The sequence below is a fragment of the Phocoena sinus genome, chromosome 12, assembly GCF_008692025.1.
Source record: "Phocoena sinus isolate mPhoSin1 chromosome 12, mPhoSin1.pri, whole genome shotgun sequence".
Lineage (NCBI taxonomy): Eukaryota > Metazoa > Chordata > Mammalia > Artiodactyla > Phocoenidae > Phocoena > Phocoena sinus.
This window is the reverse complement of record NC_045774.1, coordinates 43,793,155-43,819,960: the sequence shown is the minus strand read 5'-3', so window position 1 is coordinate 43,819,960 and position 26,806 is coordinate 43,793,155. Positions and strand designations below refer to the sequence as shown.

Below are 26,806 nucleotides of genomic sequence, written 5' to 3'. Positions count from 1 at the left end.
AAGTCTATGCTCGTAAATTTGATAACCTAGATAAAATGGAGCAATTCCTTGAAAAACACAGTCTGCCAAAACACACACACACACATATATAGGCATATATATGAGGAAATTGAATCAATAATTAATAATCTTTGAAAACAGGCCCAGATGGGTTCACAGGTGAATTTGATCAATTCTCTACAATCTCTTCCAGAAAATAGAAGCAGGGGAAATACTTCCTAATTCATTCTATGAAGCCAGAATTACTCTAATAACAAAACCAGACAAAGAAATTGCAGAAAAGAAAACTACAGACTAAGATCTCTCATGAATATAGATGCAAAAAACTGTTCCTTATCATGCCTTTCTTCTGGTCCTACCACCCTGCTCTGGCTTGTCAGTCCAAGAAAAAAGCCTCCATCATATCTTGTCAGCTTCAAAGGTGGAGAAAATAGAGCTATGATTGGGAAAAAATGCTATCCCCTCTTCAACCCTTGTATAAATTACAAAAAATCTCCAATTTATAATTCCAGTTTACCTTTCATTTTGTTTTTCCGAGTCTTATTCCAAGAGTTCTAATCTGGGATTCTGACTTCAAGGAGTCCCTGAACCAGAAGAAATTACATGCAACATTTGGTGTGTGCACACCCATGTGTATTTTGGGAAGGGTAAATATCCACAGCTTTGAACAAATGATTGAAGAGTTCTGTGCTTCTCCCACCAAATTGGGGGTGGGAGGTAAGTATGATGCTCTTTCATGAAATTAGAATTTATGACCAACATGTTGCTAACTGGAAGTTATATCAAGTATTAACTGGTTTATTTTAAAAGAGAGAGAGATACAGAACAAATTAACATTAAAAACTTTAATTAGGGAATTCCCTGGTGGTCCAGTGGTTAGACTCTTCTGCTCTCACTGCCCGTGGTCAGGGAACTAAAAATCCCACAAGCCACGTGGCCAAAAAAATTTTTTTAAATTATAATCTTAAAAAGAAAGACTTTAATTTACAGTTTTTAGTCAAGGCCAGATATGGTTCCATCCTTTATACCTTCTTTATGTTGGAGATGGAATAATATGAATTAATAGTCATGATCTTAAATATTGCAAAATTATGAATTCACATTCATATTATCAAATAAAGATTACACTATACTAATATAGCTTTAGGGTTAATTTGAATTTCAATTATTAGGAAACAGGTAACCCATGAATTGTCTATTTATATAGGGTAAGCTTCTGCACTGCCTTCTCCTTGAAGGTAATTTTCTGCCTACTCATCTGGCAGATTCCACATGAGGGAGAAGAGCAAAAATCAGGACTTCCTTGTTTATTGTTCAAAAGTTGCCCAAGTTTGGTTGGCACAGATGAGAAACCTTTGCCCTCTGAGTCTTGGACTCTGATGTTCTGCACACTAGAGTCTCATTGTCACCTGCACCTCAACATTACCAAGGTCTCCCCCTCGCTCCGTCCCTCCATCCCTCCTTTCTCTCTCTCTCCCTCCCTCCCTCTCTCGTTCTCTCTCTCTCACACACACACACACACACACACACACACACACACACACACACACACACACAAGCTCTGTAAATCTATTGTCCCTCCACTAATGCAGGACTCAGTCCTCAACGTGCAACTTGAATCAAACTATCAGAACCTGAAAATCATCCCGCCGGGTCGCGGCTCCTCCTCTCTGCGTCGGACCAGTTCTCAGGTTTCCAACCGCGACTGATGGACTGCAGATTGGATTGGCTGAGCTAGGTAGAGGAGCAGAGGCTCCACCAAATCACAGATCTAGGATTTTCATCTTTCTTGGTCTCCTCCCTAGAATCCTGGCAACAGATGTGTGTTATTTCTCTTAGGGGAACCCTGCCTGGGGTTGCTATGGAGATAGGACGCTGCGACTTGCAGAGCAACTAGGACCCAGAAATCGCCGAGCAGACCTAAGCAAAGCCACTGCCTTGCGTTGCCTCCTTCCATATCTGTACGCACCCTTCATCCAGAACTTTTTTTCTCTTGACTCCTTCCATGGAAGACTCGACCCCCCTGAAACAAAAAATACAACACCAAGAACTTGGGGAAACAGGGCGGCCGTGGGAAGAAATGGTAACAGCCTCCCAAGATCCTGAACCTGCGTTATCCGAGGCCTCAGAGTCGGAGCAGGGGCCGGAAACTGGACCCCAGCCCAGGAGCAGCCCTCCTGGGATCCCCCAATCTGGAGCCAGCACGCCTGTGGATGACCTCGTAGGACCAGGTGTGTCATCTCCACCTTCCCCATCTCAGGAGCCCTCTTCCACTCCTTCTCCCCTGGCTCTGGCCGTGCAGGACCTTATGGCACCATGGCAGTCAGACAAGACCACTAGTGTGATTTCTGAAGCTGGGACACCTCACTTTGACCATTTGGAACAATCATCTGATAACGGAGAGTCAACTCCTCATCAAACATACCAATCAGAGGGAAACACTTTTCATCATTCTCAGCAAACCAAATGTCACCTGTATGGACCGAGGGATGTGAGCTACAACAACTCTAAACGGAAAGAGCTGAGATTTGACATTTTTCAAGAAGAAGACTCAAACAGTAACTATGACCTGGATCAGCCTGAGTCTGGGGCTTCTGAAGTAGCCCCCAGCATGCTTGAGATTGCCATTCAGAATGCTAAGGCTTACCTACTAAAGTCCAGTAGCAAGTCGGGCTTAAATCTGTAAGTCTTGGAGGAAGGGGGTTGGGGGAGAAATTTGGCAAAGGAAAGTATCTCTGTGTGGGGATGTGTTTCTGTGGGTGAATGGAAATATATCTGAAGTCTGTATGAGCGAGAGAGTGACTTAATAACTCTTTGTATCATAGGACTCAAAATAGGTCACTGGTGGAGATTCTTCTAGCTTCTTTAAAGACCCTAGGTGCACAGATATAAAATCTAGGAATTGTGGAGTCTGGGGTTTGAAAGAAACCATAAAGACAGTGAAGTCCAAGCATCTCTCCAAGATGCTTGTAAAAAAAGAACTGTCTACCAAAATCTAAGCATTCTAAGTGCTTATATGGCTTGGTTTTGAGTCTGCACCCAGCCCAGTGCTAGGGTGATAGATTACCTGCGTTAAACTGGAACTGTCCTGATTGAGCACTGAAAGTTCTGCATCCTAAGAAACCTCTCAGTCCTAGGCAAACCAGGAGAATTGGTCGCTATACAGGCCACCCAAAAATACATGCCATTTTATCCAGATCTCTTAAAATGTGGTGATCAATGGCCCAGGAATGTTCTGACCATCCCATTATAGCTAAAATTCAGATCTTATCGTTGAGTATAAATTTCTAGAGATTCTTGCTGCCGGGGTAACATAACAATAGAATCAACAGAATTTTAGGGCTAGAAGGGACTTGAGAAAACATCTAATACAATCCACTTGTTTTTTAAGTGAGGGGACTAAGTCATGGAAAAATTAATTTGCTCAAGGTTTCTCTGGCTTACAGCACTCACTGACTCCTACCTTTCCCTCCCTATGCTTTAGCCACATGGCCTCTTCAGTTCCCATGCTGCTGCCTCTGCCTGAAAAGCTTCTGCCCTAAGTCTTTCTAAGTCTTTGCCTGGCTGGCTTCTCATCTTTTAGAAGTCAACTTCCACAGAACTCTATTATAACTGCCTGTTCTTTCCTTCATAGCACGTAAGGCCATTTATAATTGTACATAGACTTATAGACTTATATTTAATGTCTGACTCTCCCACTTAAGTGCAGGCCTTCAGAGTGAGGGACCATGTGAGTTTTGTACACCACTATATACTTAATGCCTAGCACAGTGCTATCAGCTATTTACTGAATAAAGAATGAATTAATGAATGGAAGTACAGGAAATACAGCCCGGACCTTTTGAATCCAGTTAATCCACCACGTAATTTGCTGAGATGCCTCCTGATTAATCAGCAAACATTAAATGAATGCCCATTCAATATACAGTACGTGGCTAATGTTTGCAGCTATTACTTGGCTTTTAAAAATATGAGGTATAATTTTAAAGTCTGAAGAATAAGAAACCAATGAATATTTGATGCGAGAAATCTTCACAAAACCCAAATTAAAATATTATGTATAAATTACTGTTTTTAACTACAATTTACTCACGTTTCAGGGATGTGATTTGCTGCTTAGCAGTGGATTCTATCTGAATTACTGATATAAACTTCTTGTCACAATTCCCTGGGTTAAATAACAAGCATGAATTTACAAACTTTGATAAAATGCCAAAAGAGCTCATTATAACCACTTGAAAGTTCACAATTTAAAACTGAATACAAAACAAAAAACGGGAAAATTTCGTTTACTGAATGATTTTGTAACTGACATTACTTAAATAGCTAAATTTAATTTAATTTCCAAATATTAAGTCTCTGAGGTAACAAATGAATACCTTCCATAATATTCACTATTATTTTCTAAGTGCTTTAGAGCCTGTATTTAAAAATGGCTTTTAGTAAAGGAAAGCTTTAACTCCATCTCCTATATGCAGACCTTATTTGACAGCCATGAAAGCTGTTTTTTTGTTGTTGTTGCAATTAAAACAATATTTGCCTAAAATACAAAATTTCACATTGTTGAATAAAAACCCTACAGAAAATAATTGCTTGCTTCTTTTTTGCCAGTCATAATATTTCTGTTCATTTATAAAAATAGCAATATTTTGAGAAAGAATATGATATTCTTCATATATAATATTTGTAAACTGGCCTTCACATTGGTTGCCCATATAATCTACATATTTTTCTTTGACATTCTTAAGATCTGTGAGATAGATACAGATATTAAAGAAAAAAAAAAAAAAACTAACCTGGCAGTCCAGTGGTTAAGACTTCACCTTCCAGTGCAGGGTATGTGGGTTCAATCCCTGGTCAGGAAGCTAAGATCCATTAAGCCACGCAGCACTGCCAAAAAAAAAAAAGAGAGCTTGCTTTGATTTATTTTATGCTCAAAGTTTTTCTTGGCAGTGGTAGAAATTACTATGTTTTTCCACTAAAAATCTCTAAAGTCTTCGAGTTCTTGAAGTTTCCTAAAAACCCACTGAGAATGCATGAAATGTTTTCCAAATGCTTTTGACAGGGTTATTATCTGGAATTTTCTCTTTTTGGGTAGATATGATCATCTTTCTGAAATGCTGACCAAGGTCTTAGATAAGCGTCCTGAAAATGCTGTGGACATCATTGAAAATGTGAGCCAAGAAGTGAAGATGGAACATTTTAGTATAAAACTGGATACACTCCAAAATGAGAATGAGATGCTTCCAGCCTATGAAATAGCAGAGAAGCAAAAAGCTCTTTTTCTCCAGGGAAATTTAGAAGGAGCTGACCAAGAAATGGAAGATGAAATAGTAAGTCACTCCTGTAAATTTGAATAGGTCAAACTTAGGGTTTGGAGGTTAGTGGGGTGTGGCTTTAAATTCATATCCACTGCCTTTTATAGCTTACTAAATAGTATTGCAGCCTCATTTCACACCACTCATTTCCTTGGTTAGAGTTTCTTATGTTTTCACACAGTGTTTTAGTATTTCAGAGGCTTAGCTGTTTTATATGTTTGTAGGGTTAAACTGCTTGATATCAGAAAAAATGTTTTCTTCATCTTTTATATTCTCCAAAGTACCTGGTACAGATCTTAGTGTGTAGCTGTTTCTTATTAAATATTTGCTGAATGAATGAATAAATGTCACATAATTTAAAATTAGGCTTTAAATCAAGTTGCCTATTTTCCCCTTTAATTTACTGGAAAAATTAAAAGAACTTCTAATGTCATTTGCATTCTCTTCCAAGGCTACTTCTTCATATTGTGTCTTGACAGTATATATATTATGTCAATGAGACAGGAGAGAAATGAAATATTTCTTTTAATCCTCATAGATAAATTGCTGAAAATATTTACAAAGTTGGTGACAGAGATAAAAAGGTATCACTCGAGAATAAAATCAGCTGTATTACTGAAATTTTACCTCCAAATATTTCAAATCAGTATACGCTACTGTTTCCTAAATGCCTGCATATTTGCAATTTATTCTACTGAGTAATTTATACTGTACATCTACTGAGCTTCTATGTTCTGTTACTATTAGACTATTTAAAACTGTCCTCATACTTGCAAATTTGATGTTTGGAGTAACATATGTTCAGAAAAGGACATACAGTTCAGTCAAAGAAAGAGGAGGAGTAGGGATATGCACAGTAGGTTTACCCTCTAGAGCTCCTTAGCTGTTATAGGGAGACACAAATTGACACAATGAGATATAGAATACTCAGAAGGAACAAGTGATAGGTGTCAAGGATTTGATATTGGCTGACCTTTTCTAAAAATATCTTACTCCAAACACTTGATTATGTAGCCACATATAGTATTGACAAGTCTGGTGGCAAACAGCATGTGGGGATCAAACAGAAGGCAGGCACTCTCATGCAGGAGTTTATCAAAGAAGGTTCGACTCCAGTATGAGAATAGGGCACTGCACTATCTATAGGCACAGTATTACAAGGCAGGGATCTACGTTCTGAACTAGGTTTTGGGATGAGAATACAGATAAGCTGTTCTGATGCTGGAACCTGAGCCTCTTAACCAGATTCCATCAATTCCTCCTAATAAAGAGTAGGATTGGTTTTAGAGAAAGGATGAACCAAGTTATCAGATGAAGATAAAAAGTTCTACCTCAGAGAGTAGAAAGATTCAGGAACAGGAAGACAGGTAGCTCTTGGAACTCTGTCCCAGACTGATATGTTTAGAGTATTAATATTTCTATTCATGTCTTTGAACACACCAGAATTCCTGTTCTTAGTCTTCAGCATTCATTTATTCCTTCACCCATTGATTTGCAAACATACCTGCATGCTAGGTACTGACATATACACATAAAAAAGACTTTTCTAACTTTACGTTGGTCACAGTCTAGTGAAAGAGGTAAAAAAAGATTAAAGTTATTTGGCTACTGCAGTAATAGAGATATGGTGGAAAAAACAGGGGCTTTTGAATTAGATCTGAATTTGAATCCTAGTTCAATCACTTATTCCCTTTGTGACTCTAAATGACTAAACCTTTCCAAGCCTCAGGGGTAATCACATGGCAACAACTTGAGGGGTAGAGGTCCTATATATAAAGGATCTGGCACATCCTAGAAACTTAATGAATAGTAGCAGTTACTACTGCGTTGTTTCGACAAGCTATGAGCAACTAACTCTGCTATTAGGGTCTCGGCAATGCTTTGTAATGGCAGTGATATTTCATTTCGATCATGAAGGATAAGTAGAAGTTCACCAGGTGAAGACTATAAGGCATAAAATTCTGGGCCAAAAGCACAATAAAATGTCAAGAGAGATTATTTAGCATTTGGGAAACTGACTTCAGATTTGAGGGATTTTGAGTGAAGGAAATGAAGCAAGCAAGGTGCTTTAAAGCTAGACTGCTCACCGTGTATTGATAAGAAATTGATCTCTTGCGTACAGTGGGAAATTAATAGAGGCTTTTAGTAGAGAAAGCATGGTCTGACTTATGGTTTAGGAACATAAATTTGGTAGTAATGTGGAGCAGAATGAAAGAAGAAGGGTTTGAATGGGGACAAGGAAGACAGTATTAGAAGACTTCTGTGACAGGACAAGTAGTCCAGGTGGAGACTAGCATGTTAAAGAGGAGGGGATAATGCCAACAGCTCTTTAGGTGGTGGAATCAATAGGACTTTAACTAAATATGAGAGTCAAGGGAGTCAGAGGGAGCAAGGATGACTGAACTTTCTAGTTCGGGAAACTGAGTGATGGTGATATCTTTGGAAAATATTCAGATTGAAAGTTCTCGTAGCTGGCTAGGAATAAGGGTGTGAAATGTAGGAGGAAAGTTAGAGTGAGACAAGTAGATTTTAAAAACCACATATCACTTGGGTTGGTGTGGGAGAAATCTTCTAAGCATAAAGTGCTGAGTGATGAGATGACTGAAATTTTGAGGACACTGATATTTAGGCCTCAATTAATTAAAAAGACTAAGAAGTAATAGTTATAGAAGACAGAGTAGGATCAGAGCGCGTGATGCAATAGATCCCAAAGAAACAGTCTTACAATCAGATGAGATTAGGATTGAAAAAAGTCATTATGCTTATTTTGACACTCTATTTTTCAACTCAAGTTATAATACAAATGAGAGCAGATCATTTGTAAGAATAGCAAAGTGCTCTTAATTTCTCAGGGTCTAAAGGTTGTCTTGCCAAGTTATCCCTAGCTCAGTTAAGGTTATTTTCTACTTTCTCAAAAATGTTTTTCTAGAGTTCACTTGAGACTCTTTTTATTTTCCTGTATTTCTTTTTTGGAATTATTTCTGCTTTTCTCATTTTAAACCCCAAATTATTTATCATAAGTAGAAGCAAGCATCTAACTAAATTATGTCTTCAAATGTAGTCATGCCTGAGCATTTACCTTATTATACATTCCATTTATTTATCCTGTATATTACACCCATATTGATTTTTATTTACTCTATATCTTACCATATGCATATTATAAATATTTATTAAATGTATGATAATATATAAAAACATATATAAGCATATATTTATAAAAATTATTTTCTAAATATCTGTAGGTAGGTTTTGCTATATTTATTTGGCAAATATGGCATTTTTAAATTTTTTAATGTTTTTTGAATTTTATTTTTTACTACAGCAGGTTCTTATTGGTTATCTATTTTATATATATTACTGTATGCTATATTTTATTATTTCAAGATAGTAAAGGGGCCACTTAAATATTTCTTATAAGGAGAGGATGTTGGACTTTTTTTTCCATGGTAGGTTATTACAAGATATTGAATATAGTTCCCTGTGTTATACAGTAAATCCTTGTTGCTTATCTATTTTATGTATAATAGTTTGTATCTGTTAATCCCATACTCAATTTATCCCTCCCCTCCCTTTCCCCTTTGCTAACCATAAATTTGTTTTCTGTGTCTGTGAGTCTATTTCTGTTTTGTATATAGATTCATTTACATTAGTTTTTAGATTCTACATGTAAGTGATATATAATATTTGTCTTCCTGTCTTACTTCACTTAGTATGATATTCTCTAGGTCCATCCATGTTGCTGCAAATGGCAATAGTTCATTCTTATGGCTGAGTAGTATTCCGTTGTATACACATACCACATCTTCTTAAACCAGTCATCTGTTGATGGGAACTTGGGTTGTTTCCATGTCTTGGCTATTGTAAATAGTGCTGCTATAAACATCAGGGTGCATGTATCTTTTGCAGTTGTGTCTTTGTTTTCTTCAGATACATACCCAGGCATGGAACTGCTGGATCATATGATGGTTCTATTTTAAATTTTTTAAGGAACCTCCATACTGTTTTCCATAGTGGCTACACCAATTTACATTCCCAACAGCGTAGGAGAGTTCCTTTTCTCCTTGTAGATTTTTTGATGATAGCTATTCCGACCAGCGTGAGGTGATACCTATTGTGGTTTTGATTTGTAGTCTCTAATAATTAGTGATATTGAGCATCTTTTCATGTGCCTGTTGGCCATCTGTATATCTTCTTTAGAGAAATGTCTATTTAGGTCTTCTGCCCATTTTCTGATTGGGTTGTTTGTTTTTTGATATTGAGTTGTATAAACTGTTTGTATGTTTTGGATATTGACCCCTTGTCAGCAGCATCATTTGCAAATATTTTCTCCCATTCCCTAGGTTGTCTTTATGTTTTGTTAGTATTTTCTTTTGCTATGAAAAAGCTTGTAAGTTTGATTAGGTCCCATTTATTTTTGCTTTTATTTCTTTTGCCTTGGGAGACTGATCTAAGAAAATATTGCTATGATTTATGTCCAAGAATGTTTTGCCTATGTTCTCTTCTAGGAGTTTTATGGTGTTGTGACTTATATTCAGCTCTTTAAGCCATTTTCAGTTTATTTTTGTATATGGTGTGAGGGTGTACTAATTTCATTGATTTATATGTAGCTGTCCAGCTTTCCCAATACCACTTGCTGAAGAGACTGTCTTTTCTCCATTGTATATTCTTATCTCCTTTGTCGTGGATTATTTGGCCATGGGTGTGTGGGTTTATTTCTGGGCTCTCTATTCTGTTCCATTGATCTATATGTCTGCTTTTGTGCCAAAACCATGCTGATTTGATTACTATAGCATTGTAGTATTGTCTGAAGTCTGGGAGGGTTATACCTCCAGCTTTGTTTTTTCCTCAGATTGCTTTGGCAATTCTGGGTCTTCTGTAGTTCCATATAAATTTTAGAATTAATTGTTCTAGTTCTGTGAAAAATGTCATGGTTTTCAAAAATAGGGATCACATTAATGTAGACTGCAAACAGTTCTCTTATGGATAAAATATTAATCACAGCAATTGTATTCCCAGGCAGAACACTCTCTTCCAAATGTAATGGAGTCAGCTTTTTATTTTGAACAAGCTGGAGTCAGTTTGGGCACAGATGAGACTTATCGCATATTTCTTGCCCTCAAGCAGCTTACTGACACCCACCCAATCCAAAAATGTCGTTTCTGGGGTAAGATCTTAGGTCTGGAAATGAATTATATTGTAGCTGAAGTGGAATTCCGCGAGGGAGAAGATGAAGAGGAGGTGGAAGAGGAAGATGAACCTGAAGAGAGGGACAATGGAGACAATGAAGCTGATGAAGATGAATTACCAAGGTCCTTTTACAAGGCCCCACAGTCTATTCCAAAGGAAGAAAGCAGAACAGGTGCCAACAAATATGTCTATTTTGTTTGCAATGAACCAGGAAGACCATGGGTGAAGTTACCAGGAGTTACACCTGCACAAATTGTTATTGCAAGAAAAATCAAGAAATTTTTCACTGGGCGATTGGATACCCCCATCGTAAGCTACCCACCCTTCCCAGGAAATGAGAGTAATTACTTACGAGCACAAATTGCCAGAATTTCAGCAGGGACTCAGGTCAGCCCTCTAGGATTCTATCATTTTGGTGAAGAAGAAGAAGGAGAAGAGGAGGAAGAAACAGAAGGCAGGCGAGATAGCTTTGAAGAAAACCCTGATTTTGAAGGCATCCAAGTGATTGATCTAGTGGAATCCCTATCCAATTGGGTTCATCATGTACAACATATACTCCCTCAGGTAGGGGCTTTGCAATTCTCAATCTATCATCTAGTCAGCAAATATTTATTAAATTCTGTCTACAATGCATACAATATATACAAGACAAAGGCCTTCAGACTCCAGAGACAATTAAAAAACCTAGTGAAAACACAGAGTACTGTATAATTGCCAAGTAGTATAAACCTGTGATCCAAATGTAAATAAAATAAATATTCCTATGGAGTATTTGACAAGTTACATAAGGATTTAGATTTAGGTGTGTTGTGAAATTATTTTCTATATGTTAAATATAGATGGTACATTAATTTTGGTAGGAGTTCTTTTATTCTATTTTTATAATACAAGAACTTTTTTTGCCAAGAATGATAAAAGATTCTAACAAAAACAAGTAAACAGTGTTCTATAACAGTTATATAGAACCTATTCTGCCAGTTGTTCTTAATAGCACTTTATATGTATTATCTCATTTAAAACTCACAACTGTATGAAAGACTAATATCCTTATTTTACAGATGACGAAATTAAGGCAGAGGGTTTAGGAAATGTCACAAGGGGAATATAGCTAATAAACAACAGGGTCAGATGTGAATGGGCAGAATGGATCCAGAGTCCATACTCTTAATCCATCTGTTAAACTGTCTCATCTGCAGGTAGAAAATCTTCATTATACTTTAATGTACATAAGAGATATTCTTAAATACCTCTAGATGAGTTAATTAAATGAGAAATTATAAGCCACAAACTCCATACCTAATCTTATTATCACATTTTTGTTATTAATAATAATAATAGTAACTTACCTTCACATAAATCAGTAAAATGATTACCTTCTTCACCAAGGTTCTAATGATTTTAATATATAAATGTCCTGTAACTTCAAGAAGTGGGCAGATTCTTGAAATAAATAGTACAGTCTTTGCTTAAAATAACATTGATCAAAACAGCTTTTGGTAAATATATGTTGAATGATCGATCAATATGCCACATAATGGGACGTCATGCAGATAATTACTTCAATCCAAAAGAATATTTTGATATTTTAAGGTCCTTGTTAGACTACTAAATCTTCCAACATTTATACCCAGGGTCGCTGTAATTGGTTCAACCCCAAACGAAAAAGTGAGGAAGAAGAAGCAGCAGAAGCAGAAGCAGAAGAAGAAGAAGAAGAAAGAGAAGAGCTTGACTACATAGAACAGGAAGTAGGGCCTCCTCTCTTGACACCAATCTCTGAAGATTTAGGTAATTTTACACAATATATTTGTGTGTGTGTGTATAGTCATACATAAGTATGTACACATGTACATACAAGCAAACTTTGGAGGTATTGCGGGATAAATTCCAGACCACTGCAATAAAGTGAGTCAATAATTTTTTGGTTTCCCAGTGCATATAAAAGTTTTGTTTACACTCTACTGTAGTCTATTAAGTGTGCAATAACATTATTTCCCAAAATATGTACATACCTTAATTAAAAAACACTGTATTGTGGGGGGATGAGAGAATTAGGTGAGGGAAATTAAGAGGTACAAACTTCCAGTTACAAAATAAATGAGTCAAGGGTATGAAATGTACAGTGTGGGGAATATAGTCCAAATAAAAAGGTCTTTGTATGGTGACATACAAAGTGGCTAAACTTGTCGTGGTGATCATTTTGAAATGTATAGAAAATAAATCACTATGTTGTGTAACAGGAACTAACATAGTGTTGTAGGTCAATTATACAAAAAAACAAATATACATGCAAACTCAAAGAAAAAGAGATCAAACTGGAAGAAAAAATATTGTATTGCTAAAAAATGCTAACCATCATCTGAGCCTTCAGCGACTCATAATCTTTTTACTGGTGGAGAGTCTTTCCTTGATGTTGATGGCTGTTGACTAATCAGGGTGGTGGTTGGTGAAGGTCTTAAAATAAGACGACAAGGAAGTTTACCACATTGACTCTTCCTTTCGCAAAGGATTTCTCAGTAGCATGCAAAGCTGTTTGATAGCATTTTACTCACAGTAGAAAACTGAAGTCAATCTTCTCAAACTCTGCCACTGCTTATTAACTAAGTTTATGTCATATGTAAATCCTTTGTATTCGTTTCAACAATCTTCACAGCATTTTCACCAGGAGTAGATTCCATGTCCATGTCAAGAAACCACTGTCTTTGTTCATCCATAAGAAGCAACTCCTTACCATTCAAGTTTTATCATGAGATTGCAGCAATTCAGTCACCACTTCTTTTTTTTGTGTGTGTGTTACGCGGGCCTCTCACTGTTGCGGCCTCTCCCGTTGCGGAGCACAGGCTCCAGACGCGCAGGCTCAGCGGCCATGGCTCACGGGCCCAGCCGCTCCGCGGCATGTGGGATCCTCCCAGACCGGGGCACGAACCCGTGTCCCCTGCATCGGCAGGCGGACTCTCAACCACTGCGCCACCAGGGAAGCCCTGGCACCACTTCTAATCACAGTTCTCTTGCTATTTCCACCACATCTGCAATTACTTCTTCCAACTGAAGTCTTGATCCCCTCAAAGTCATCCATGAGGGTTGGAATCAATGTCTTCCAAGCTCCTGTTAATGTTGACATTTTGACCACTTCCCATGAATCATATATGTTCTTAATGGCATCTAGAAAGGTGAATCCTTTCCAGGTTTTCCTTTTTAAATTTTATTTGTTAAATTCTCCCATTTATTTTTTCCTTCCAGTTGTATTGATATAATTGACATACAGCACTGTATAAGTTTAAGGTGTAAGACATAATGATTTGACTAAAATACATCACAAAATGATAACCACAATAAGTTTAGTCACCACCCATTATCTCATATAGTTAAAAAAGAAAAATGAAAAAGAATTTTCCTTGTGACGTGATGAGAACTCTCAGGATTTACTCTATTCACACCTTTCATATATAACACACATCAGTGTTAATTATATTAATCATGTTGTACATGACATCCCTAGTACCTACTTATTAGGATGTTTGTACCTTTTGACCACCTTCCTTCAATTTCAATTCCCCTTCCGACAACCCACCATCTCTGGTAATCACAAACCTGATCTCTTGTTTTATGAGCTTTTTTGTTTGTTTTTGAAGTATAATTGACCTACAGCACAATATTAGTTCCTGGTGCACAACATAATTCACCATTGTTGGAGCAGTCAGAACACACACAATATTTATAGAATTAAGTTCTCTGTTTTACATGGGCATGGTTTTTGGTACCCCAATACAATTACAATAGTAACATTAAAGATCACAGATCACCATAACAAATACAATAATAATGAAAAAGTCTGAAATACTGAGAGAATTACCAAAATGTTACAGAGACACGAGGTGAGCAAGTGCTGTTGGAAAAAATGGTGTCAACAGGCTTGCTTGATGCAGGGTTGCCACAAAATTTCAATTTGCAAAAAACTCCATACCTGTTAAGCACAATAAAACAAGGTATGCCATACTATGTATGTATACAATGTAATACATATTTTTATATATATACCAAATACTCTCTCTATATTGATACTGTATGTGTATATATACACAGATATTTCCTGCTTTTCAAAAGATAGACTTACATCACTTTGCTTTTATGAGAGAACTACATTAGTACCTATTTTCACTGATAGAAATCCAGAGGATTTTCTCTTTTACGAAGAAAAAAAAAAAAAGGCAAAAATAGCGTTCAGCACTTGTTTTGCAGTGAGCAGTTATAGAAGCAGCACACACTTCAATCTGTCAGAGGGGCACCTCCAAGCTCCTTCTCCAGTAACTACACTCAGCATCTCAGCATCAAGTTGCCATAGCTTTGAACTGTGCTTGTGAGTTTCTATGCTTTATCTCAGTTAATCTCGTCAATACATTAGCAAGATGTGTCCTAAGGTAATTGCTTCTTCGCTCTATGTCATTTCAGCTTAAAAAAGGTTTCATAGGAATGCTCTACTTTTGGATAGTGGGAGAAACCTGTGTACACACACACACACACACACACACACACACACACACTACAGTACATGGTAGGAATAAAGAACGTAATGTAGCTGGCCCCACCGAGAACTGTCTAGGACAGAGGTTGCAGGAGTGCACTGCAGAAGAAGTATAAGGTGGCTCTACCTCTTAGTGGAAATGCTGATAGCTACCTTTTTTATCATTCTTGTTTTGCATTCTACAGATCGTAAACACATGACATAGCTAAAATATGAGGTACTGTTTTTGGTTTTTTTCTAATCTACTATTGCTTTCATATTCTTTTTTTCTTCCTATTCAGTTTTGGAGCATTCATGCTTATAACCCTAGCTCTCTTTCGTAATAATGATTTGGTCATCACGTATTTTTCCCTCCGCCACATAGGCCTCCTCTTGTAAAACTTATTTTCTCTGCTTTACAAATGTACACACACATATAAACACACACAAATATATATATATACACATATGTGTGTGTATATATATATCTATATAAATGTATACACATTTTTTTTCAAATTTCATTTTTATACAACTTTCATATAATACCCTCCTGCTCTTATGTTAAGCTGCTAATGTTTTAACTTTATGTCAAGTGTGTATTTTAAGATTTATAAATACAGCTTTTCTGTTACACAGTATATCCTTGTCTATTTAGCAGTTAAGTCTATTTTGAATTTCTCTTTGGTTTACAGAGATCCAGAATATACCGCCTTGGACAACACGGTTATCCTCAAATCTCATTCCTCAATATGCTATAGCAGTCCTTAGATCCAACCTTTGGACTGGAGCATATGCCTTTTCCAATGGCAAGTAAGTATGTGACAACTTACAAGGCTATTATTTTGATTATTTAACTTCTGGAAATTATAAGTTATCACTGGAATGTCAAGTGTGTATGGCATAAGATTAATTCAAACAACATCCATCTTATACAACAAAGCATAAAATTTAGAACATTAGAGTAATTCAGACTTCTGCCTTTTCATCTGAATTATCCAATTAATGGGGCTAAAATATGTTTTTTCTTCTATGATTATTTGAGTAATTGATATTCATTTCATGGAGGTAATTCTAAGCAGTATTTAGTTTAAATCTCATCATTTTTGTTGGATATCTTGATAAAAGATAATTTAAAATATGTATGATTTAGGCTATCACTTTCAAAAGAGTTAGGATAAGAGGATAGTAAACGTCCTTTAATTCCTCACCCAGAGCTTACACTTTCATTTGTCTTATGCTTCCATGTCTTACTTAATAACCTAGTGTCAGAAGCTCGGCTGAGCTGGAGAGCTGAGCGGTCAAATGTCAAAGTAGCCATTAAAGCAACAAGCCAGAAATGAAAATGTTAAGCCTTTAATCACTTACTGTGATGGTATAACCAAGTTGAAGGACTGATTCCCTCCACCCCAACCCCGTTCCATTTTCCCCCATGGAATGGCACACTGGTGGAAGGTCAGATGGGTCAGCAGAGTTGTGGGGTCATCTCAATGACAAGCAAGTCCCCACGTAAGGCTCCTGCAGTTTTAAGGACCTGTGACCAGAGAAAGGTGGGGAGGACTAGGGAAAAGTACTGGGTACTGAGTCAAGAGTAGGGGAAGTGTCTATAAGGTCTCCCCTTCTCTCACCCAACCCTCATTAGGAAGCCTTGGCAAAGGGGCCTGAAGAAGACCTCTGCTGAAGGCCTCAGATGAAGAGGCCTGGGAATGAAGGCACCTGGGCCAGGAACACAATTGTGTTAAGAGCATGACAGGCCAGAGGGGCCAGAATCCTTGACCACAACGCTCTCTTAGAGATTGCAGTGCACTGGCTATGCACCAAGTCTGGGGTGGAGAGGGCAGTTTCCCTGCTGTGAGGCCTAACTAGGTAAAGGTTTTGTAATTGCTCAAGGATGGACCTGAAAAAACACACATAGGTTGTTAACCACAAGTCCAACTTCTCACCCAGCTAAGAGTTTTCAAGGTTGGCAACTTCTTAATTCTTTCTAACTCTAAGGAAGGTATGTAATTTTTAACTTCATTGCTTTGTTTTTCTGAAAATAATTAAAAGATGAAAGGCTGTGGTCCAGGTGTAGGGTACATTTTGACAGGGTCTGGCCCTATGTTTTCTTAACCAGCTTAAGCAGTTTGGATCATAGTAATTCCCTGTGGTAAAAGAATCATTTAGGGATATTTCATCTCTAATGCATTTAAAATATACTGTACTGTTTTAACATTATGGGACTATGATACTCTAAGTACCTTATCCTTACAGAAAATAAGGTTCAATTTTTCTTACTGAAAAATTATACAATGATCTACATTTTTTTTTAACTTACAGAAAGTTTGAAAATTTCTACATAGGCTGGGGTCATAAATATAGTCCAGACAGCTATACACCTCCAGTTCCACCACCAGTTTATCAAGAGTACCCCAGTGGACCAGAAATTACAGAAATGGATGACCCTAGTGTGGAAGAGGAGCAGGCTTTCAGGGCTGCACAAGAAGCAGCTGTAAATTCAACAGAGGAAAATGAAGAAACTGAGGAAGATGAAGATGAGGAAGATGACTATGACTAATAAAAATAAAATTAGCCCAGTTTTATGAGATTGATACACACATATTCCTTATTTGGGACTGATAATATATATATATATATATATATATATATACACACACACATATAGTTGCCTATATATATATAGGCAACTATTGATGTGCAAAATACCATTCCTTGAAAATATAAAATTTGGAATTTTGTATGTATAACTATTAATATGTACTTTTAGAAAGATACTCAATGGATTTTTCAGAGGCTAAATGACATTTTCTTACATTACTGTTTTGATGGCTGCAGCTAATGGAATATGTGCCTCTATATTTTTTCTCTTTTTTTTTAAGTCTCAGGTTGAATTTCTAATATGGCAAACATGGAAATACATAACCCACAAAAGCTCCTTGGGAACGTAAATATTTTTTGAGCATCAAGGAATACTGAGACCAAAAATATTGAAAATAACTAAATTAGAGCATGTGTTCTTAAGCAATCTGTGATATTGTATGCAAATACTGTGTGTATATACTGTGTACTGTGTGTATATACATGCAAATACTGTGTGTATATACATCTCTCTATATATATTCCCCCCCTGTGGGGAGAGGGTATGTAACTCCACCACCTGCTCAAAGACTGTGGGAACATTCAAATTTTTTAACTCTTTTGCTTGTTGCTTCTTAAAGAAATGTCTCAATGTAACTCTTCTTTCATCCTATAGAAACCGGTTTTATCTGATTTCAGGGAAAACAATTTGCACAGACAGCTAGCTGGGACATCCAAAGACTTCAAACTGGTATCTTCTACCACTGCTTTTCTAAAATTAGTTATTTCCATTCATCAAAACAGTATTTTTAAGTTCTATATGTGATGTGCCAGGCACTGTGGGGCTACTGTTAAAAACTAGACATTGCTCCTGAAATCTTCGCGCTTACATTCAAGGAGGGAATAATTAGAATAGCAGGTATTGTGATACAAATATTACACCATAGGACAGTGTCTGTCAAACTCTGTGGTGAAGAACCAATTAAAAAAAAAAACAACTGCTAATCCATGGCTATTATCTGTGTGAAATAGAATAAAAGTATGTCAGCAATTGTAACTTCTATAATTATCTTGTCATAGACTGGTGGTTTGCAGCTCAGCAATCTATACTTTGAGAAACGTTGCTTATCAAACACTTAGAAGGTGCATTTAATCCAAACTTGAGCAGTTCAGGAAGCATTTCTAAGTGGAAGCCCTTCTAAGAGGAGAACTAAGCGGGTAAAGGCCCTAGGCAGCACCAGCTGTATTTTGGCAAAGGTCTTTAGGCTGAAAGGAGTGAAACTTTGAGAGTGGTGAGAGATGAAACTGGAGAGGTATGCAGGGCCCAGATTGTGTGGGATGTTTGGATTTTAACAATGAGCAATGAAGAGGACTCAACTGGAAGTCGCGAAATCGCATTTGTATTTTAGAATGGTTTGCCTTCCGTGTGGAAGATGGACTGACAGAGGATCAAGACAGGGAGCCCATTTAGGAGGTTATTACATTGTCTAGGTAAGAGATAATGATGGCATGAAGGAGCGTAACTGCATGGGGATATAGAGTAGAAACCTGTTTACCAGTCTGGATGACAGAATATTAGAAATGATGGCTTCCAGAATTTTCCAGCTGGCAATATTATTTTTTAAGACTATGAAGGTTATGGTTTTGTCAGTTCTTGCTGTTAATACACATTATTTTTTTTAAAACATCTTTATTGGAGTATAATTGCTTTACAATGGTGTGTTAGTTTCTGCTGTATAACAAAGTGAATCAGCTATACATATTATTCATTCTTGGAGTGTAACTTTCTGTATTTGATGCCATAAATAATATTTATAGAACTTCATTCAAATAAGTTCTTGTTCATTTTTTCATGGGGCAGTAGACACTTACTGCTTTTCTTTTTTGTTATTTAATATCCATTTCTTCATCTACCCGGATTTCCTTTTGAGAAATTGCCTCTGTCCCATGGCATACAGTCACATGCTAATCAGATGTGCCCTCTCTGGAATCTGAAATTTGAGCAGACATTCTACCTCTGCTCCTAACCTGATTGACCCTGCTGTAAATTATGCCATATTCTAGCCCCTACTATTGCCTTTGTTTTAGCAGAGCTCCCTAGTTACCTATGTATTCTGTGAGCTTCTGATAATTTGAATGAATTCTCTTCTGCTTAAATTGGCCAGAGTAGGATTCTAGCTTGCAACCTTACATGGCAAATCCAACAGAATCTGAAAGTTTCTTTCCTACAGGACACATTAAACACAACACTCTACATCACCATTGTAAAAGTACGAGTGTAAATATTTAACAAAAGCAAATCCCTCTTTTTAGAGCTATGCCTATTAAATATTAAGGTTATTTCTAAGTAGTGAGGAGGGAATTTCATTACATATATAATAACAGAAGAAAGCAGAATGCTATAATGGTAAGAGCCTGGAGGTGAGCAGTCTGGGTTCACACTCTGAATGATTACCACTTTCTTGTGCAAATTACTAATCTCTCAGAGTTTCAGCTTCCTCACAAGCTAATAACAGTACCTGTCTCACAGAACTATTTTGGAGATTAATTAATACACACAAAATACTGCGAATACCTAACACAAGAAAGAACCCAATAAATAGTCATATGACTATAATACAAAACCAGTTTCTGAAACATGGATAAGAAATATAAAACCCACAATGCAAACAAGATATTTTATTGGAATAACTACTAAACAATGGAGTACTAAAAGGTATAATTTAGAATTTTAGAAATTAAATTATAAATGGAGTATTTAGAGAATTCATATGTTGTATTAAAAGTTTAATATCTGAATTTGGAAAATAAAGTAAAATTCCACAATCACTGAAATGCTTACTTCAAGGGATCTTCTCGGCTGTAAAGACTTGAGAAGCTTGTCTCCTGGCCTTGAAAAGAAATTAAAAAAAATATTAATAGTAAGGGAGAAGTCAATTAATTAAAATATGTATTAATTTTATAATACAAAAAATCTGGAATTTTTTCCAAGGTAATGAAAATTCCTTAAGGAATGTTACAACTTCAAATTTAGGAAATTAGGAAAAACATTTTTAAAGCCAAGCCATTAAAAAATTAAAGAAAATTCCAGATAAAGACAAAACAAAGGATTAAAAAGAAAATATCACCTTTTTTATGGAATAATGAATCAAAATTAAAAATCCTGGTTCAAAGTCAGAGACAGGTAAAAGCAGAGAGAAGGAGAGATAGAGATGGGGCTACAAGCAGAGAAACACCACCAAGGTCTCACTTTCCAAGACCAGAAAGCTAACAGCTAAATAAAATGTGCAGCTAGCCTCCATGATATTGGGTAGGCCAAAAAGTTCACTCGGGCTTTTCCATAACATCTTAACCCCACCTATGATGTCAAAAGTTATCGGTATATTGGTGAACAAGCATCTTGGTATTTTGTAACAGTTAAAATGAACCTCTAACTTTATTCAGCCAAATTAATCATAGGGTGAAAAAAATGAATGCAATTTTGGTATTTAAGTCATTGCAAAGAAACCTCTAATGTATCGTAATTAAACTGAAGAACCTCTTAAACAGTCCTTGCCTGTATATCCCAAGTTGTGATGCTGAAAAGATTACTCTAGCTCTATCGCTCATTTCAAATAATTTTAATCCTTTCCCTCATGATCCTACTATTCTTCATAAACGCTCCTTTCTACTGCTCTATCTCTTCTCTCTTTAGAGGGAAACAAATGTGAAGTACTCTAATAGGGACATTTTTTTTCTTTAAGATTTGAGAACTGTGTATTTTCTAGACTTGATATGCTACCACATAGCTTCAGTTTATACAAGTGGAGGGTTTCCAATTCCTAGGAATTCTTCTATAATGTACTACTCATCACTTAAATGCAAGGGATAAAGAGATAACTGTACTGAAGTTAATTTCTGGAATTGTATATATCCAATAAGTAAGTGTATGTGTCCTATTAGAGTACTTCACTCTCTCAATAGTGTGATATATATATCTCCAATAGTTCATCCAACATATCTAAGTGCCTAACACAGAGCCTCAGGAATCACTAGAATCACATTTAATAAACAGTAATTATGAGACCAATATGAGTTAGAACTCCTTGGATTAAGTTAGCTTTTTCTTACCATATATGTTGCCATTTTTCATTACTCCCCTGACATTAAAAATTAAATTATGTATTATAAAATTAAATATTTTTGTGAAGCTCCAAGTAAAATATTTGACAAAATTAGGTACCATTTGAAATTTAAAGATGTTCATTCCAGAAATTAAATGACATACAAAATATCTTTGCCAACCTAATGTTAGAGAATGAGGTGTTAGGAGTAAGCTAAAAATTTTATACTCTGAAGTCCAACCTGTCCAAGCTTCACATAATAAATATTTAGATACTTACAATTTTCTCCTCCGAAGAAAGAACACCCTCTACTGCCACTATCTGGTACTGCTTATGTTTTAAATTCCCCACAAATTTCCGAAGTTGCTTGACACTGCTAGCTTCCATGTCTTGTTTTAAGAGTTTCTGCATTTCTCGAGAAGGACATCCAGGATCAAATACTAGTAAACATAATGTTCGGTTTTTTCTCTCTTCAATTCCAACAACTGTTTGACTATGACCTATCAAAAAATCAAGTAAGAGCTATATGTATATATATATATATATGTGTGTGTGTGTGTGTGTGTGTGTGTGTGTGTGTGTGTGTGAGATATCTACCTATATGTACAGCTATATACAGATATGTTACTATATATACACACGCACATATATAGACACACTATATACACTTTCTATATATAGTGTGTGTGCACATGTGTATTTAGAATATAAATACAGTCAGTCCCTCTGACATATAGGTTATCTGAGTTCTTTCAGTTCTAAGATACTTTCAGTTTTCTTTGTTCAATTTTAGTTTTCTAAAGGCTTCACGGCAAAAAATTCTACTTTCACTATGCTGTATATTTTAGTTTTTCTTTCCTAATCCCATAGCCCTTCTTATTCAAATTATCTCAGATGAATGGATTTGAAATTTACCTACTGAAGAACAAAAAGTCTCATGGTTCCAAAAGGTAAACAAGAGTCAATTTATACATACTAGAATTTCAATGAGAAGGGCTTAAACTTTCTAGCTTGTATCCTGAACAATGAAATTCCTAATATTTACTTCTCCTTCCTCCTGTCAATCCAAATCATCCATTCAACAAATTTTATGAAATATCCATATGCCAGGCACTATTCCATGCAGTTAGTGATACAAAAGCAAACAAAACAAACACTTCTGCCTTCATGGAGCTTATATTCTAATAGGAAGGAATTCTCCACAAACAAGGTAAATAGGTAAAGTTTATATATATCATGTTAGATAAAGAAAAATAAAGCAGGGAAGAGGGATAGGAAATGCCATTGTTGGAGGGGGGTAGAATAACAAGATGAATTTTTTAAAAAGATGGTCAGGGAAGGCCTCACTGAAGTGAGGTAAAGCCTTGGAAAATGTAAAGGATGAACAATAAAGGGAGAGTGAACCAGGTGGCCCTGAAGACACCAAGGACATCATCCATTACTGGAATGTGTCATGACAATACAGCTCTAAAAATCAGAGTAATGTCACAATACTCCTCTCCTCCCATTAATTATCAGAATCTTAACGTATCCTAAAGCAAAAGCCAATTGCCTGTGTTATAAAAATAAATTGTCTTATAAGTTATACTTAGTATCTGTAAGTTATACTAACCTTGATGTTGAAGATAGATAGGAGGTTTAGATGTAAACAGTACTTTTGGACTCCCTTCTCTCTCTGAAGAATAGTAGCTCATTATCCATTCGAATAAGCGAGGGTGTGTACCCAAAGGGCCAGTTGACTTGTGAAAGTCAATAATACGACACCTATAAAAAAAATTGACAAAATGGATTATTTAGAAAAATATTAAAAAAATATTTTCATCAATAGTTATAAAATACAAAAAATTCTTAATTTAGAATTAATTTTATTTCATCATCATTTTCTTAAGAAGAAATAAAAATTTTATTATTTATCTGAAAACTTATTTTATGAGAAAATTATTTAAATAACTTTTAAGGTTGATGACAGATATAAAAGTTACAAAAATTTTCTGACATATAAAACTTCCATTAGTAGTAAATGAGGGTCATACTTGATTTTTAAAAGTCTACCTATAACCTGAGACATAGGGACTTTTACTCCAAAGTCTCTAAACCCAATGATCAATTAGAAGCTGACCTCTAATTATAATTCCTCAACAGCCATTTGAAGCTATCAAAAATATCCTAAATATTTTTCCTGTCAGTTCTCTCAAATTTCAATAATAGACAAGAAAAGAATACCTGTAAAGATCATAAAAAACCTGTATGTACCCCCATCTATCTATCTCCTACTTGGCAACAGACCATGGTGGTATTGTTTCCTCAAGAGGAAGTCAACCATGAATAAACCAAACTATTTTAACCAGGAGCACTATTTACACTTCTCAACAACTATTTTAAAGAAGGTCGAATATAAGTAAAAGCAATTAATATAGAGTCATGAAGCTTAAGGCAAACTTTCCATTAAAGATGATCATAAGCATCTATCTCCGATGTCTCTTGAAAGCCGAGGTCCGCCAATCAGCTTTTTAGTGCCTCATTCTTCACTTTAGGAACAGACAGCTAAGGATTTTAAAAAGTTAGAAGAAAGCCTTCCAAATGGAAAAGACTAAAATAAATAGACATGAAAACAATTTAACATGGAGGATACAGAAAAATGCAAGGAATAGAAAAAGAGAAAATGTTGGAAAAAAATTTTATAACCATAAAAGAATACGATGCTATGAAATTACCCCTTAAAATTAAAAACATGATTGTTAAAATAAAAATTTCAATAGAGTAGTTGGGAGATAACGTTGAGTAAATTTAGATAGTAAAACAAAATCAAAGAAAGTCAAAGAAGTTCAGTGGCCAACTAACAGGAGTTCCGGAAAGAAAAATAAAGAAAATGGAGGGATCATAATTATCAAACAACATTTAACCTCTAAGCTCTTACTACATGCCAGTCATAGTCCTAAGGACATTATTATCTCATTTAATTATCACTACAACTCTATGAAGCAGTAACTATTTACATGTTCTTTTATCAATGGTGGGACTAGGACAAGTTAAGTCATAGAGCTAGTAGGCAGAAAGCTAGAATCAATTGTAGGCAATCTTACTTCAAAAAGTCTAAGCCCTTAACCACTATACTGAGATCTTATAGCCTACAATTCCAGATTCAAAAGGAAAAACAAATGCCCAACACAATGAATCAAAGCCCCACATCCAATGGTGAAATTTCATAGTATCGGGGCTAAGAAAAGATGCAAAAAAACTTCCAGAGAAAATAAATAGGTTATACACAAAGGAACAAAAATCAGATGGCAGCTTACCTTCTCTTTAGTAATACTGATTGCTAGAAGTCAACAGAGTAACAACTTGATCTGATTTGAAAATGATTTTGGGTTAAGAATAATACAGCCACACAAACTATCACTTATGTAATAAGACTAGGTACCTTTTCTTAGAAGGCTAATAAAGGAATTGTTCAAGCAAAAGAGAGTAATCCAAAAAAGAGAGAGACATGGAATCCAGGAAAAATCCAGGACCCAATTCAAGAAAACAGTGAAGAAATGCAACATGATTAGAGCTATGGAAGGGATCTAGAAGGCAAATAATGCAGACTAGAGCAGAGGAAAGACAGCTTCAAGAAAAAGGTGTCCAGGAATAAGGAGCACCTCAGATTTCATGATAAATCGAGTTTTTGGAAAAATTTGACCATGATGCAGCCAAACTGTAAAACGGAAAAGGAAAGGCAATTCTTAAATTTTAAAAAGCTTTTCAGGAAAGATATAAAATCAGCAATGAATAATATTTACACAGTCATGATGTAAACCCTGACTTTAACTTAATAAAAACTGAGAGTTAACCATATTACAAAAATTGAGGGGAAACAGATGGGAGATATAAGGAGAATGCAATAGACAATGTCTAAAAGTGACAAACCAAGAAAAGGCCATGAAAGCATATTATTTAAAAACAATGGAAGTGACAGCTGCCTCTGAGAGACAGGACTTGAGAATAGATAAGAACACGAAATGGGGAATGAGTTGCTGGTTTTCACTGTCTTTCATTTTAATGCTACTTAAATTTTATTTTTTAACTATCCCTTTGATAAAAAAAAAAACCACAATAACAAAAATTTCCCAGATATGACAATAACATTAACTTGGTTTTTTAGGTACATACTTTATCCTTAGGGAGGTCAGAAGTGTATATACTTCACATGCTCCAATCCAGGCCTTTGTTCCCTGTAACCTGTTATTAAGTTGAGAGGCACCCTGGGGATCAAAACCTTCCTTCCATGCATCTTCAATCATAGACTGAATTTTTGGAATGCAAGGAACTGACATACCTAAAATTATACAAAGCAAATATGTAATATGACAGTAAAGTACTGAATAATATCATTTAGCAGTACACCATACATTCTACAGGAACCTACAGTTTTTATGCCAGTATTTCTGACATCTACTGTATAATTTTCTCTTCCTTCAACCAGAATTCAGGTTTTTAATGTAAATATTCACTAAAATACATCTTTATTAAAGCTATTAATTGTGCCTACTATATATTAATTCATTCCATGTCAAATGTACTTTATCAGATGATAAGTTCGGGGTATTGTATTTCACATACCTTTCAAGCAATCATCATAAGCATCATTTTGCAATAATGATGAAAGCAGCATTTGGAAATTTCTGTAACCACAACCCCAACCTTTGTCACCAAAAGATGACTGAAAGTGATCCACTACTGTAGAAAGCCACACACGCCTCACATCTGTGGCAGCATTCTGATAATACCTATAAAGTGCTTCCATAATTCCTAAAGTGAAAAAGAGATTTAGAAAGTTTAGAGGGATATCATCTTTCTATGGCTGTCTCATATATTTCTAACATCAACCTCTTTCTCAAGGGCCACATCTAAATCCTGTCGATTCCATCTTCTTTATCTTTTTACTGATATAATCTTGGTTATTGTCCTGCTTATTTATTACTACTATGCGAGTTTCCTAATACTAGCATGTTACTTATTATGCTGAATTGAAACTGTTTGCTTCCTTCACTTCTACATCTGCAGGGCCAGCACATAAAAGTACACTGCTGAATGAATGTTCTTGACCCCCCCATTTTATTATACATTCTGCTGGACAT

General features: G+C 35.9%; 2 protein-coding genes across 10 annotated transcripts in view; one reads left to right on the top strand and one right to left on the bottom strand.

Moving 5' to 3' along the window:
- Positions 1–205: 205 nt before the first annotated feature.
- Positions 206–17,563, top strand: RSPH4A (radial spoke head component 4A). 3 transcript variants are annotated; one of them, XM_032651262.1, is made up of 6 exons: positions 206–2,682; positions 5,099–5,333; positions 10,338–11,072; positions 12,140–12,293; positions 15,702–15,819; positions 17,326–17,563. In XM_032651262.1, exons 1-6 carry the CDS (start codon positions 2,006–2,008, stop codon positions 17,561–17,563), a joined length of 2,157 nt encoding a protein of 718 aa, XP_032507153.1. In that variant the 5' UTR covers positions 206–2,005. The 3 variants fall into 3 exon arrangements, 2 of the variants coding, with proteins under 2 accessions (XP_032507153.1, XP_032507154.1); XR_004352536.1 differs by lacking the exon at positions 12,140–12,293 and having other exon boundaries at positions 17,326–17,354; XM_032651263.1 differs by lacking the exons at positions 12,140–12,293; positions 17,326–17,563 and having other exon boundaries at positions 15,702–16,780.
- Positions 14,327–26,806, bottom strand: part of ZUP1 (zinc finger containing ubiquitin peptidase 1) — a 27,588-nt gene continuing 15,108 nt past the window's right edge. For 4 of the 7 annotated variants that reach the window (XM_032651270.1, XM_032651266.1, XM_032651265.1 and 1 more), the window contains 5 exons: positions 26,289–26,477; positions 25,839–26,004; positions 23,299–23,450; positions 21,966–22,186; positions 20,247–20,474 (listed from right to left, as the gene is read on the bottom strand). In XM_032651270.1, coding sequence (XP_032507161.1) covers positions 20,427–20,474; positions 21,966–22,186; positions 23,299–23,450; positions 25,839–26,004; positions 26,289–26,477 — 776 coding nt within the window. In that variant the 3' untranslated portion in view covers positions 20,247–20,426. Of the gene's footprint in view, positions 14,470–20,242; positions 20,475–21,965; positions 22,187–23,298; positions 23,451–25,838; positions 26,005–26,288; positions 26,478–26,806 lie in introns of those variants that run through there. The other 3 variants (XM_032651268.1, XM_032651264.1, XM_032651271.1) reach the window with 3 other exon arrangements.